The following is a 14,613-nucleotide window of genomic DNA, read 5'->3' as shown; positions in this document are numbered from 1 at the left end:
TATGAGATGGAGATAAAATTGTAAAGACTATACGACGTTGATAGAGATGTGAGGAATAACAGGAGTAACTCGGTTGAGCGAAATAGCTTATAGTAGTGTAAGGATATGAAGAGTGGGGAAACATGAGATGTTTCAAAAACTTAATAATTGTATCTGGTTATGTCATTGTTTTCTATTGTACAGTGGAATGATTATCTCTCATTCATTGACGTAGGCATGGTTAGTTGAACTACATTAAAACCTCGTGTACCATATGTGTTATTATTTTGTCTTTGTGTTATTGATCAACGATGTTTGCATGAAAGCTTCTATCATCGTAACAAATTGGTCTCAAAACTTGGGTTGAAGATTTTTGGAAGAATGAAATATCACAAAGCACACAAGATGAAGACAAAATGAATTTTCAGTGAAGGTGGAGTCGATTGCTCTCTCTTAGTAATATGATACAAAAAAGTTTATATCATGGGAAATTTAAATATTAACTTTATAGAATTTGGTCCAAGGTAGAGATTGTTAGGAAATGTTTCAAATTCCTAATTAGTGTAATTTTCTGTTTAAATAATATTATATAGAATATTTTAAAGTTAATATATTAATGTAATATTAGATTTCCTTATAAAATATAACAATTGTTGGAAATACCTCTATAAATATTCTAGGTCATGAGAGGAACAAATTATAAGATAGAGATGGACCTGTAAAGACCATACGAGGTGGATAGAGATATAAGGAAAAACGAGATGTACCCGGTGGAGTAAGATGGCTTGTGGTATGTGTTAGCCCAGGGGTTCTTCTAATCAGATTTTGATGATAATAAACCATTGTTAAGTAATTAATTGGTTTGAATGATATAAAATCTCATATATAAATTCAGAAATTCATCAAATAACCAAAGGGATACACGATTGAGACTATTGGAAGACTTTTTATCATAGGAAACAAATGTAAGATGAATGCATGAGTGTACTTGGGTTTTTCATACATTTTCATGCATATTTGAAAACTCAATTTATTCTTTAAAATTTCAGTTTCATTAAAACTCGAGTTTTATCAAATGTACCTTAGGCAAAACGTTTTAAAATTGACATATTATTTTACATAAAGACATTGCCTAAATGTTAGAAAATAAAATAATTGAAAATGATAGGTTTTTGGGGCCAAAAGGCTGAAGCGGTCGAGACTCTGGCCAACCGGCTCACCAGTTGGGAAACCGGTTAACCAGTTGCCCTTGTCTGGTCGAGGTCCAATCGAGGAGTGTCAAAAACACTCTCTCTCATCCAGTAGCTTTCTCTTATCGGTTGAGGTTCACCCCTTCCCGATTGACCTTTAGTCGAGGCAACGGTAACTTGCCAAAGCATTAAATGTTCAAACGACTAGTGAACCGATCGATCCCCAACTTGACTAGGTTGAAGCTGCCTTTTGTTGTTTTTGGCTCCCAAGCTTATAAACTTATAAATTGAAAGCTTCACTTCATTTATGAGAGAGTTAACACCTACAATCAATTGTCTACTTACATATTTTTGGCTTAAAAGCTCTCATTTCTTTATTAGTGCATTTAAATCATCACTTGCATATCTTTTAGTGCACCTTTGTGAGTCATCCTAGCTTTGTTTTGTATTTGAGCTATTTTTGAACTAGGTTGAGAGATTTTTTATTGTAAAACTTTAGTGTCAAAGACTTCAAGTGGTGTGAATCTTGGAGAGATTGTGTAATAGCCCATTAGAGCCGAAACCCAAGTGTAAAGGATTGGAAGCTTGGTTGAAACTTCGAACTAGTGGAACCATAACTCGGTTAGGAGATTGAGGAGAGTGGACGTAGGCAAAGAAGTGCTGAACCACTATAAAATTCGAATTTGAATTCTCTAATTCTATATTTTTATTTTTTGTTTACATTGTGCTTGAATTTGTTGTATTGAAAAAGTTTATTTAAAAACCCAATTCACCCCCCTCTTGAGTGTTTTCTCCTTTAAGCATAACTTTTATTATCTCAGTATGGTAGGAATACGAAGAGTAGGGAAATATGGGATGTTTCGGAAACCTAATAATCGTATCTGGTTATGATTATCTCTTATCCATTGATGTAAACATGGTCGACTAAACCATATTAAAACCTTCGTGTACATCATATGTTATTGATTAACGATATTTGCATGAAAGCTTTTGCCGTCGCAACATATTTAATAGGAATACAACTCATAGTTTACAATTTGATATAATGAAATACAAATAAATTAAGGTTGAGTGGTGCACTAAAATGAGATGCAAATTTTAAAGTAAAAACCAAGTGTACCCTAAAAACACTCTATCAATGGTAAAATAAAATTCAAAAAATAATTTAGAACCGTTTCATCATTAATACGAGAAGTTTTAAGCTTTTTAAATAAGAGTTGTAAGCTAATTAGTCATTGAATGCGATTTGAGTTCGAACAACTACTAGTTGCTATGGTTATCATTGCTCAATTGACTCAACTCATTGAGTTTAGCCTTGATCGGTCAAACCAAGGTTTTGCCATTTTTTTTATAGCATTTTTGATCGATTGAGCTTATTCAGCTCAATTTCGGTCCTTCTATCCTAATCAGATTAAGGTCGAAAAACCTTCGCTAATAGCTCATCAACCTTGGAAAAACATGGGTTTTTCCTCGATTCAAATTTTCATATAATTTATAAATGAATTAAAAACAATTTAACACTTAGACAAATTTAGGTATTTAAGTAAAAATGAAATACGTGACCTTAATGTACCAACAATCTTATAAAGATATTTTAAATAAAATGCGTTGATTGATTTTTATTAAAAATTAGATTTCACTTTATTTATTTTCGTGTTAGACACTTTCAAATTTTGTTTATTTAAATACATCAAGAATAAACCATTGGATCAAATCATAATTATAAAAAGCCAATCCCTTGTTGCACATCTTCAAATGTGGAGATAAAATGAAGGAAAGGCTTATTTTTAGAAAAATTTTGGTAAAAAATGAATATATATATATATATTTGAATTAAAAAATAATTAAAAGTCAAATTAGAAACGACAATATACTATTACTTAAAGCAAATTTTATAAGGTTTTTGAAGGTTTTTTTAATCGAATTTTGAATTAGTAAAAAATACTTTTTCTCTATTATATAACATACTATAAAAAGTTGCTTCTTAAAAAAATTTATATTTCTATTTTATATCATATTTCCAAGAATGAATAATTAATTATTTTATTAGAAGAAAGCAAATAAACTAGTAAATTATTAACTAAAATAAGCATATACGAAGCTTGGTATACGATTCGAAGGTCAAATTTTTCTAAAAACATTACAAAGTTCGGCAACTTTGGCTCGAGATTTGGAAATATCTTCAAATAGAATAGAATTTGTGGATTTTCTTCCTTGAAAAAATGTTTATTATACAATGAGATATTCATACAGCAATTGCGATAAGTCAACTTACTCCTTCCTAATTTAGTAATTTCCACATCATAGTCAATTTCGCTTAATCCGACGGCCATGAGATGGCCGGTTCATCCGATATTACCGAGTGGGTAGCAGAGAACCAGAGCCCAAAAATAAATAAAAATAAAAACAAAACGAGTTCAGTCAAAACCCTAGAAAACCGATTTTCCCCCAAATCTCACCCCCTGTGGTTCCATCTCCATCCCCAACCTCAAGGTACTCAAATCCATTATTTTTCTTTGTTTGTTCGTTTTTTTTTTTTCACCGTATTTATTCATTTATCTCGTATATATTTTATTTATTTTTGGTTTCGTATTTATTGTTTTAGGGTTTAAGGTTAATTATTTGTTCAGATCTGCAATTCCTCAACGTTCTTTGCTGTTCTGTTTGTTTGACTAATGTTTACAAAATTATTTGTTTTTTGGAGCTGCTCTTGGAGATTTTGGGACTTTAAAGTTGTGTGATTTGCATTTGTTTGGTCGGAGCGAAAATGTTTCTCACGAGTGATTATTTTATTACTTTATTTTTCTTGTATGCGGGCCGTGAAGGATGAGGGTGAAGTGTCGTGTCTATGTGGGTGAAATTTCTGTTGGAACTGAAGTGTGCGATTCGGGTTTGTTTCATGGGGAGATGTGGTTTGGGTAACTCCTCTGAACATAGATTTTTGTGTGGATAATGTATGAACCCTTATTTCCCCTAGGGTTTACAACAGGAAGCAAGAGTTAAAGAAGATTCTTCTTTGATTCTATATTTTATTCCTATGTCATAGTTTGGTTTGGAGTAAAGTCGACTCCTTGTTTTTTCGTGCTAGAGAAGTTTGTGGGCTGAAATTGCTGACTCATTAAGTCGCTGATTGTATATCTTTACATTGTTTTCAGCTATTAATTGCTGGTTGTGTTTCTTTTATTGTTGTTATGATGTTTTGTTTTTGATTGGGAAACAGATAGCAAGTCATTTTTTTCACGATGGCTGGTCAGAGGAATAGTTATGGAAAGCGAGCCCATTCCCAATCTGATTATGGTGATAATGGAGGAAATAAGAGGAGAAATCCTGGTGATGATAGGGACCCATTTACCATTGAACCAGAGGATACTGTATATCGGTATTTATGCCCTGGAAGAAAGATTGGAAGTATAATTGGGCGGGGAGGGGAGATTGTCAAGCAACTGAGGGTAGATACTAAATCTAAGATTAGGATTGGTGAGACTGTGCCAGGATGTGAGGAGCGTGTGGTCACTATCTACAGCTCCAGTGACGAGACCAATGCCTTTGATGATTCAGATACTTTTGTTTCTCCAGCTCAGGATGCTCTCTTTAGGGTGCATGACAGAGTTGTTTCAGAGGAGGTGCATGGCGAGGATTCTGAAGAAGCAAGCCAAGTTACTGTTCGGCTTCTTGTGCCATCTGATCAGATAGGATGTGTTATTGGGAAAGGTGGACAGATAATTCAGAGTATACGCAGTGAAAGTGGTGCACAAATTCGCATTCTAAAGGATGATCACTTACCTTCTTGTGCATTGAGTTCCGATGAGCTTGTTCAGGTAATTTGGTCAAATTTAGTTGCAATTTTCATTATTCTGCTTGTGCAATTACATTGCTCTTTTTTTAATTGCTAATAACACCTCATTTAGGCACTTAGATTCAAATAATAAAAGAGTTTCCTGCTGAATGAAATAGTGCTACCATTTATGAGAAGTGTAGGCAATTTGTTATCTTTTGGTTTTTCAATAAGCTGCTTCTTTAGGCATTATCCCATTCTTGTAACATTTGACACTGTTAAAAGCTATGTATTTTATTAGGAGTATCAAAGGTAACATGCTTCTTGCTGGACATTATGTTCGGTAATTTAAATTCTTTGTTTAGATCTTGATCATTGTTTTGAGGGAAGAATATTTGGAGATAAGGCACATGCTTCTCATCCTTGTATGAGTTGTTGCTCATGGGTTTGTACTTTATGTCCTTGGTCACAAAAACCTGTTTTGGTCCATGCTGATGATGCATGCATCAGCTTTCATTTCAAATAGCATTTGGAGGGATGGGGTGGTTTGGGGGTGCCCTTTTTTTGTTCAGATCTTCTTCCTATTATATTTGGATTTTGCAAAGGAAATGAACCTCATATTATTCCGTTATTTTATTTGTGTTGGGCTTCAGATTTCCGGAGAACCCTCCCTTGTTAGGAAGGCTCTTTATCAAATTGCATCTCGTCTTCATGACAATCCATCCCGGTCCCAACACTTGCTTGCTTCTGCTGTGCCCACTGGATACTCATCTGGTGGTTCACTTATGGGTCCAACTTCTGGTGCTCCAATCATGGGTCTAGCTCCATTGGTTGGTACTTATGGAGGGTACAGAGGTGACAGTGGAGACTGGTCACGCTCCCTTTACTCAGCCCCACGAGATGAGGCATCTTCAAAGGAATTTTCTCTTCGTTTGGTTTGTCCTATTGGAAACATTGGTGGTGTGATTGGGAAGGGCGGTGTCATCATAAATCAGATCAGGCAGGAGTCTGGGGCAGCTATAAAAGTCGATAGTACTTCAGCTGCTGAAGCAGATGATTGCTTAATAGCTATTTCAGCAAAAGAGGTGAGCAATAAATCCTGTTTGCATGTGTAAGTTTTGTGGGCACATAGAACTGCTGATCTTGTGATGATTTTTTATAATATTTCAACCAATGGTATTTCAGCAAAAGAGTTCTTTGAAGACACATTCTCCCCAACTATTGAAGCAGCAGTGCGCCTGCAACCCCGATGCAGTGAGAAAGTTGAAAGAGATTCAGGCATTGTTTCATTCACTACCCGCCTACTTGTGCCAACCTCACGGATTGGCTGTCTTATTGGTAAAGGAGGAGCTATCATTACTGAGATGAGGAAACTCACAAAAGCTAACATTCGCATACTCTCTAAAGAAAATCTTCCTAAAGTTGCATCTGAAGATGATGAAATGGTTCAGGTAGTCACCAATATAGTGCTTTTATGTGTACTTTTTTATTTTTTTATTTTATCATTTCACTGTTTTTTGTAGGCTAAAATTGGTTGCAAATATGTTGATATAAGAACTGGATCTTTTTTTTGGGTTTTATTTTTTTCATGAGTAATAGATTGCTGGAGACCTTGATGTTGCTAAGGATGCTCTTATACAAGTAACAACACGATTGAGAGCAAACCTGTTTGATAGGGAGGGTGCAGTGTCTGCATTTGTGCCAGTTCTTCCATACCTCCCCATGGCAGCAGATGGTTCAGATGGTTTAAAATATGATGGCAGAGATAATAAAAGACATGGACGTGGACCTTCTTATTCTGGTGGATATGGTGGCTCAAGTGATTTGGCCGCAGCTGATGCCTATGGAGGTTATGGCTCACAGGTACTTTATTAGAGTGTATTTATATATGGAAAAGAAACTAAGAAAGAAAGAAAAAGATCCTGTTGTTCTCATCCTGTTTTCACATCTGTTCTAAGAAGATGTTTCAGTTAGTGGTTGGTGTATCTGGTGGCTATGGCTTCATCTCCTGGTTCAATACATATATGTTTTTAACTTACATCTTCTTCCCATGCACTTTCTAAGCTGCTTTGCAGTCTGCTTAAGAAATGTTATTGCTTAATCGGTTGCTCGGTTATTTTCTTCAGCTACTACTTTTCTTTTTCTTGTTTTGGTTATAATTATATCTGTATTTGTATATTATCACAGATTGGTGGTAGTGGTAGTGGTTATGGAGCTTATGGTGGCTACTCTTCAGGACGCGGTGGTGGTTCTGGGTAAGATGTGCTTCTTTAACTACTTTCTCCTGGTCTGAGGATGCCTGTTTAAGATGTACTTCTTATTGGTCGACATGCAGTGCCAGATCTAGAAAACAGAGGGTTGCATTAGGTTGATGGCTGGCATGAAGCCTTTAGTTAAACCCTTATGATCATGAATCTGGAGAGATTTTGATTGGATATGTGGCAATTGTTATTTATGTATCTTTGGGTTCAAATGCTGGTTTTCCCAATATCCATTCTTTCCTCTGCATGTTTTGGAGGGTTTCTAGTTGTGATCCAGCTAAACATTGTTACTTCAATAAGGCTATTCTTGTGAAAAAAGTGCTAGAATCCCCTTAATCATGTAACTTTCATTTTCAAGGCAGTTTGTGAGAACAATATTTTTCTTGTCGTTTTGATTTCTTTTGGTGCTTTTAAACTCCCATGGATCCTGAATTTTAGCTCATTTTTATAGGGTATCTGGTCAGAACCCTGCTTCTCGGCGGAAAAGCTATGGATACTAGAGTTTGACATGGGAACTGCAGGTAAACTGTTGTTTTTCTCAATCTTTTTTCTTATCAACTAAATTAACTGGAAATTCCTTGAAACGTGGTAGACACATTTTAGCATATGAAAGTTTGCTAACATAGCCTATCCAATCTCCCTGTATATAGAATTCTGATGTTCTTGTTTTCCCTTTTGTTGCCTTTCCCTTCCCATTAAAACAGCTGAGATCTATGAAGCCTGAAGCCAGCCTACTGCCTCTTTTGATGAAGCCTACTGCCTAAACCGGAAGACCAGATGAACCAGAGTCTGACAAACTCCTGGCCCACCTTGATGCTTTTGTTTAGGAGGACCAACTTTATCTGAAGAACTTATTTACTACTGAGATTTTCCATGTCCATGAAACCAAATTTGCCAAGCTTTATAGCTTGTGCTCCCATGAACCTATATAGACACCTTGATGCTTTTATGGAGCTTATCTTTTATTTTTGGCTCAAACTTCCATGTGACTACAATACCATGTTAGTTCCTTCTCTTGCAGTTGTATCAGCATTGGTTTACTCTAAGTCTAAACTGTTCCCAGCTTGTCATTTTAAGTTGTATGTTTGCCTTATTTTGGAATATTTAATGGCTTAGGCTGAAATATAGCAACAGTTTCATATTGCAGATAGGGATATTATTATTATTAAACCTGTCTATGTGGTGTGGCTTATTTCCGGGTATGATTTGCCTGTTTGGCTTCTTTTTCCTGAAATCTTAATCTGCCTGTGGATGGTGCTATATCTTTGAACTTCAGTTATGCATTATGAGTAGACGTATTCCATGCTTCCAAGAGATACTGCTGTTGGCAGTTTTATTGACTTGCAAATGCAATCAGATAAAAATTGGATACTGTTAGTGTTTCTCTTTTCAATTAAAATCACTTCAGAAATGTTATTTGTTGAAAGTTAGATACTTATGGGATGGAATTGACTACTAAAGGAGGGTTATAAAGACAAATTTCTCAAAACAGCATGGTGCCGGCAGTTTTCTGCTTGTTCAGGTTAGTTTTTGAGGCCGTCATCTGAGTGAAATACTTGTAATTATAAAGCAAAATTTCCTTTGAAGGATTCACTTGAAAGGTATGTTGTGGACCATTCTGATGCATGCTTGAAGCTTTATCAGTGTTGGAGGCTGATCTGGATTGGGATAGCTATATCTTGGGACTCCATCAGTAAGTAATAGGTTTTTCTGTATATTTATGATCTGCTTAAATTGTCATTACAGTATGTGTCTTTTGATTATATTGTGCAATTAATTTGGCAGGTCCAATGAATAATGTTCTGCTTGGCATATAGAGCAGGTAACACTTCGTTAAGCACATCATGACCAGGCCAGTCATTTTTGAGGCTACAAATGAATGCATTGACCAATTTCCTGTACTCGCTTTCTCTTCCTCTATCTTGTGACTGTGAATGAATGTCATTGTTGCTGATTTGCCTCCACACCCTTCGGTCTTTTTGTTAGTGTTGATGCCTTCTTTTCTTTCTTTGGCTTGTTACCCTTCCCCTCTCTCTCTCTCCATCTCTTGCTGTATGTGTTTCTTTGTTAGTGTCAGTGCCTTGTTTTTAGTTTTCCTATTCTTTGGCTCTCTCTCTCCCTCTCGCTCCCTTACCCGCTCTTTTTCCTGGTCTTTTGTTTGTGTGAATGCCTTGTTTTCCTTTCTTTGGTTTGCTCTTGCTTCTTTTCCTTTTTTGTTTGTCAGTGCCTTCTCTCTCCCTTATCTCCCCACCCCTTCTCCCCAACTTCCTCCCCCTCTCTTTGTTTCTGATTGTGTTCCTTGCTGAACTGTGAGTTATTCCTTCTAGTGGCTTGTTTGGGCTGCTTGATTGTATAAGCAGATGCCTCACCAAATTGTAAAATTTCCGAAGATTGGGCCCTCTGGTGGTAGCATGTGGATTCGCCTCTTTCTATTTGTTTGCTTTTGTTACCCTTTTTGTCTGTTTCTCTTGTGCAAAGTCACCAGGCTGCTGATACATTGAACTGGACGCGGACTCTGATTAACTGAAGATCGACTCAAGAAACAGTTAAATGACCTATACTAACTGGATGGTGATCGATCTGAATCACCATGACAACAATTTTTTGCTCTCAGATGCAGCACATTATAGACGATGGGCAGTTGATGGGTCTGTCCTGGATGTGGATTCTATACTCTTCCCCTGTTTTCTTGGTTAATCATGGTTGCTGCAGATATCATATCACAATCTAAACTGCAGTATTTGACCTGATTCTGGGTTCATTTTGAAGTTCTCTCCATCCCTGCTTAAGGAGAGGGGGGAGATGATCATAAAAATATTAGTTTTTGTTCGAAGTGGATTATGAAACTGGTAAACTTTGAATTTATATTGAATGAATGTATGGAGGTTGGAGCTTCCAATCTTTAGAAGTGGTTCTACTCGTGATTCTTTTCCAAGTTCTTACTCAATTTTCTTTACATGGGAATTTCTGCTTTGGTAGACGGATGATTTTACTTCATAAATGCACAAGAATCTTCATGTTTCATTGAATTGGAAAAAATTGTGATATTGTTCAGAGAAAATATGAGGAAAGAAAAATATGTTTAAATTTAATAAATTGATGGGAAAAAAGTTGAAGGTAAATGTAAATGGGTTTTAAGACAATAAAGAGGTAAGAAAGATGATAAAAAGAAATGATAAGAGGAGTCCCAATGGCTATTTTAAATATTTTTGTTTTGTTTTATTTTTTTTCTTAGCAAGAAAGCTTCAATTCTTTCTGAAAAATTTCCTTTTCCCAACTTTTATATGAAAAAAATTACTAAATGAACCTCCAACCCTAAAATTTTTATATAATCGTTTCATATGGCAAGATTTGCAGCAACACAATAATTGAGATAATTTAGGTAAAGGTCAATACACTTGTTTTTGGGCCAGGCAGACCTCACTGAACTTGCTAGTTGGCATTGTACCTCATGGATACAACCAGGTACTGAATGCTTTCCCCCATCAATAATTACCTAAAAGCATAAATTCAATCACATTTTTTTAGATGTAACGATTAATATGATAAATTTTACACATTTGGGAAATTTACACACTGTATTTTGTCAAGAGATTGGTAACAAATATAACATTATTCCACAAAAAAGAAAAAAGAAAAAAAAAAGAAAAGGGTCATTAGTCAATACCTTTGTATTAAGAGCAGGCTATTGATGGGCAATACATCCTTCTACATATGGCAACAAAGAAAAATTCCAAATAAAGAATTGATAGAATTTTCCTATTGAGACCCCTTCTACACAAACATGAAAGGTTTGCAGTAAAAATTTGCTCCCCAGATGTCTAAATGAAAAAATATTTTTCGTATCGAAAAACCAATTTTGAATACCATGACAAAAAATAAATCTAATTACAAATTGTCACATTGTGAAGAAATGTTTATTAAACCATTTTTGAGTACCATATCGAAATATGACACCTAATCAGAAATTGTTTACTTATATCTAGTTTTTAAGTCACATTTCTTCATATCTTTGTGTACATTTATTCAGTCATCAAGATTTATTCATCAACTTCAACTAATAAAAAATTTTCCTATCTGTAAATCTGATTCATCAAAACTCAACACCCAAGGCCAATCAGGAGCCAAAGGTACCAAGCTTTTGGATGGAGTCAGTCAATAAATAAGAAATGCAGAGGGGGGCCATTAATGAGTTAATAAGGGAGATCTGAGAAAACAGTCAGAAAGTCCATGACCCTATAAGAAAGAAGCAAAGTTGATGCAGATAGATCTTTAGGGTTCATATATCTTGGGCTTGGCACCCCATTGCCAGGTCACATCCACCTCCATGCTTCCTTCAAGTTACTCACTTTTTTGGAGTTGCCCCATTGGTTAAGGACACTAATTCCATAGATATAAGCCTGCCCCTCTGTGTACAAGCCAGCATCATTAATACTTGGATTTCCATGGCAACTCATTGCCATTTTCCTTATAAATTTTGTGGGATTTCTATATTTTATCATCTCCAAAACCCCCCATTCGTCCATTGCTCTGTTAAGATTGGGTTCAGTCCAATCCACTTCTTCTTCTCTACCTGTTTTCACAGACCCCCTCTTTGGGACATTGCTAGTTTTTTCCTTTTCCTTCTTTTTCTTATGAGGGAATGTTGGGTTTCTCCTTTGGGAAAATTCCCACCTCCCACCTTTGAAATTGATTCTCTCTATTGGGTTGATGCAAATGATTGCCTTTTCTTTTCCTTCATCTGAGGTCTTGCATGTGGGGATGAGGTTATGTGGTGCAGCCAAGGATGACTTGCCGGCAACTCCCTTTATTGTACTCATGCATGCTCATACTTATACTGTTGTGGGCATCATTTAAGTGGCAAAAATGGTGGTCGGCGAGTCATTCTTAGCTACATTTCTACCTCATCTTCTCATGCTAGATTTATGATGATAATGCCTAATACAAGGACTGAGATGTTGCAGATCTCTAGCTTTTGTTTCTTTTTTGGTTTTTATTTTTATTTTTATATTTTTTGTTATTTATGGTGGACTGGTGATCACTCTTGTTTTTTATGAACTCTTCCTTTAGGAAGTAACATTCTTATTATATTGCTGCAGATTTCGAAGCCTTTTCTCATCAAAGTCTGCAGACTTCCAAGTTGCATGCTGCTGCTTGGCTTTGGCCTTTACATTCTCTCTGCATATCTCTTTGTTGTGAAGTTTCTTTCTTGGTTTCTGGCTCTTTTGGGAAGTTTGGCTGCACAATCTTCTCATCTATTTATGGTGTATCATCATTCATCACCAATTTCATCCACTTATGACTCATTATATCCGTTCTTTTGTTACAGAGGAGGACTTCTTGTTTGAAATATTATCAGTGAAGTAAGATTCTATTACTTCCCATTTCTTCCATTGGACATGATCCCACTTTGGAGACTAAAAGCATGAACAATCTGCAAGAACCATACCAATCACTCTTAAATCTTTTATATATTTGCATACACATTGATGTTGGGTTTGGAGGAAACTGAAGGCATAGAATAAAGATGAAACTGATCAGAAGTTCAAAACCACTGGCTCTGCTGCACCAAATATGCTGAAAGATTTTCGCTCAGCAGTTTGCCGCGGCTGCTGGGCCACCACATGCAGGCTTCAGTTGTTGGGTAATCAATGAGAAAGCTGATGGGTGGACGGACGAGATGGCTAGTAACTCAACATCTACTGTAACAGTTGTATAATAGTTGTCACTTCCCCACTAGTACCACTGCTGACGTGAAAAAGTGAAGAGTACCCTTGGATGCTCTTCCCTATTCTTTTTCCTTTGGCAATCTCAAAAATTCACAAATGGCCATAAAATAGGTTCAGTTTTGCATTTCCAATGCTCATTTTTATGGGTTTTTGGGGTTGTCCGGCTCTATGTCTGATACTGTAATCATGTGTAGCATAGTTGTGGGATTTTTTGGGTTTCATTCCATTTAGAAAAATTAGATGGGAATTTCTCAGAAGTTGCTGAGAGAACCAGAAAATGGGGTTTCTGAGTTTCTCTCAAGTAGTATGGAAATTCAATCATTCATACGATATACCTTCTTGATTCAGGAATTAATAAAGAAAAACTATGAAGGAGAGAACTGGGAATTTAGCATGAGATTTGAAGCATTTTAAACCCAGTTTCCTTCCACTTTCATCACACTAGGCAAACAAAACCACATCTCATCTGATAAACAGTAAGCATATATTCTTCCCTCAAATCCCAACAAGGGTCAGAATTGTACCACAGACAAATTACATCAGAAAAGATAAATCAAACCAAGTAGAAGGATGAGAAAAAAAAAAAAACAGTAAAAACCAAAATGAACCCCATAGCTGAAATTCTTATTTTTTCCATCTACATGAGATGGAGATATCTAAGATCTGGAATTAAAGTAGCTAGAGAGAGATGAAGCCTTCTCTGACAAGGAGGCCAAACATGAGAACAAGGAGACCAACGGTGACACATTGAGTGGGAGAGATGAGAGTCTGTGAATAAGCAGACAAGGTGATTATTGCCCCTACCACTCCGATCACAAAGGCACTCATGTTCTGATTCATTTCTCCTTTTCTCTCTTCTTTATCTGAGTAGTCGAGAGGGTTTATGAGAGTAGACTCTCCCTTTTTCTTTTTGTCAGACTATCTCTCTGGTTCTTGATGATTCAAAGAGGAAAGAATTAGGAAAGCTTTAACCTATCCCACATGATGAGAAAGTCAACTCGGGTTGGAGGGTGTGGATCTTGATTATTCATACATTTAGTGGCACAAACTGTTATTATTATGATTATTTTAATTTTTTTTCCCTATCTGAGTTGTTCATGGAAATTACTATTTTAAGCAAATTTGGAAAAACAAATGTTGGACCACTACACTTAATTTCATTTATTTACATCCTTATTCAACAATTTAGATTCGATCATATATTTTGAACGGTCTGTATTATATTTTTTCGTAAGTATCAATTCGATGAATTTAGAATTTCTGAAAAAAAAGAAGAGGTGGAAGCATGAATCTTACTAACCTTTTTTTTTAATAAATTTTTGACAAGAATATTGTTAGTTTTTGTTTTTGTAAATTTTATTTTATTTTTGTCTTTAATAAAACAAACTCTTTTATCAATTATATAATATAAGTGTAAATTAAGAAAGATGGCATGCACCAAGCGTTGACTCAATTAAAAGATAGGTATGAATTATAATTAAGTTCAATGTGAGGAAAAGAAAAATTCAACAATTAGCTGACTGATTATTTTTTGTTTTATATGAGATTCTTGTAGAATTTTCAACCCATTACTGTAAAGCCCAGCCCAAACTCAAGGGTAGAGTTTTTTCCTCAACAAGCCCAAAGAAAACTGGGCTTTGTGTAGGCCCAACCCTTACTTACTGTTGCTAAGCGAACGA

At 35.7% G+C, this 14,613-nt stretch overlaps 2 protein-coding genes across 10 annotated transcripts; one reads left to right on the top strand and one right to left on the bottom strand.

The window, feature by feature from the left end:
• The first annotated feature begins 3,560 nt into the window (after positions 1-3,560).
• LOC117930387 (KH domain-containing protein At4g18375) lies at positions 3,561-10,124 on the top strand. Of its 9 annotated transcripts, none has more exons than XR_004653920.1 (10): positions 3,561-3,662; positions 4,390-4,987; positions 5,598-6,029; positions 6,138-6,395; positions 6,544-6,807; positions 7,132-7,199; positions 7,657-7,726; positions 8,667-8,727; positions 8,850-8,898; positions 8,991-10,124. XR_004653920.1 is itself a non-coding variant. In XM_034851021.1 (8 exons), the coding sequence occupies exons 2-7, from the start codon at positions 4,412-4,414 to the stop codon at positions 7,703-7,705; spliced, it is 1,647 nt and encodes a 548-aa protein (XP_034706912.1). In that variant the 5' UTR covers positions 3,561-3,662; positions 4,390-4,411; the 3' UTR covers positions 7,706-7,726; positions 8,340-8,439. The 9 variants fall into 9 exon arrangements, 2 of the variants coding, with proteins under 2 accessions (XP_034706912.1, XP_034706911.1); XR_004653921.1 differs by having other exon boundaries at positions 8,841-8,898; XR_004653918.1 differs by having other exon boundaries at positions 8,637-8,727.
• A 3,258-nt stretch (positions 10,125-13,382) lies between these two features.
• LOC117929899 lies at positions 13,383-13,902 on the bottom strand. Its single transcript, XM_034850345.1, has one exon. The coding sequence runs from the start codon at positions 13,772-13,774 to the stop codon at positions 13,613-13,615; it is 162 nt and encodes a 53-aa protein (XP_034706236.1). The 5' UTR covers positions 13,775-13,902; the 3' UTR covers positions 13,383-13,612.
• Positions 13,903-14,613: the final 711 nt, after the last annotated feature.

This window comes from Vitis riparia, chromosome 14, assembly GCF_004353265.1.
Source record: "Vitis riparia cultivar Riparia Gloire de Montpellier isolate 1030 chromosome 14, EGFV_Vit.rip_1.0, whole genome shotgun sequence".
Classification (NCBI taxonomy): domain Eukaryota; kingdom Viridiplantae; phylum Streptophyta; class Magnoliopsida; order Vitales; family Vitaceae; genus Vitis; species Vitis riparia.
This window is presented reverse-complemented; position numbering and strand designations above follow the sequence as displayed.

What these genes read in the sequence shown, in the direction of transcription:
- LOC117929899 (XM_034850345.1), bottom strand. Translation starts at nt 13,774, where the DNA reads ATGAATCAGAACATGAGTGCCTTTGTGATCGGAGTGGTAGGGGCAATA.
- LOC117930387 (XM_034851021.1), top strand. Translation starts at nt 4,412, where the DNA reads ATGGCTGGTCAGAGGAATAGTTATGGAAAGCGAGCCCATTCCCAATCT. An exon ending in TAGCTATTTCAGCAAAAGAG is followed by an intron (nt 6,030 to 6,137) that starts GTGAGCAATAAA and finishes TCAGCAAAAGAG; the next exon opens with TTCTTTGAAGACACATTCTC. An exon ending in AAGATGATGAAATGGTTCAG is followed by an intron (nt 6,396 to 6,543) that starts GTAGTCACCAAT and finishes CATGAGTAATAG; the next exon opens with ATTGCTGGAGACCTTGATGT.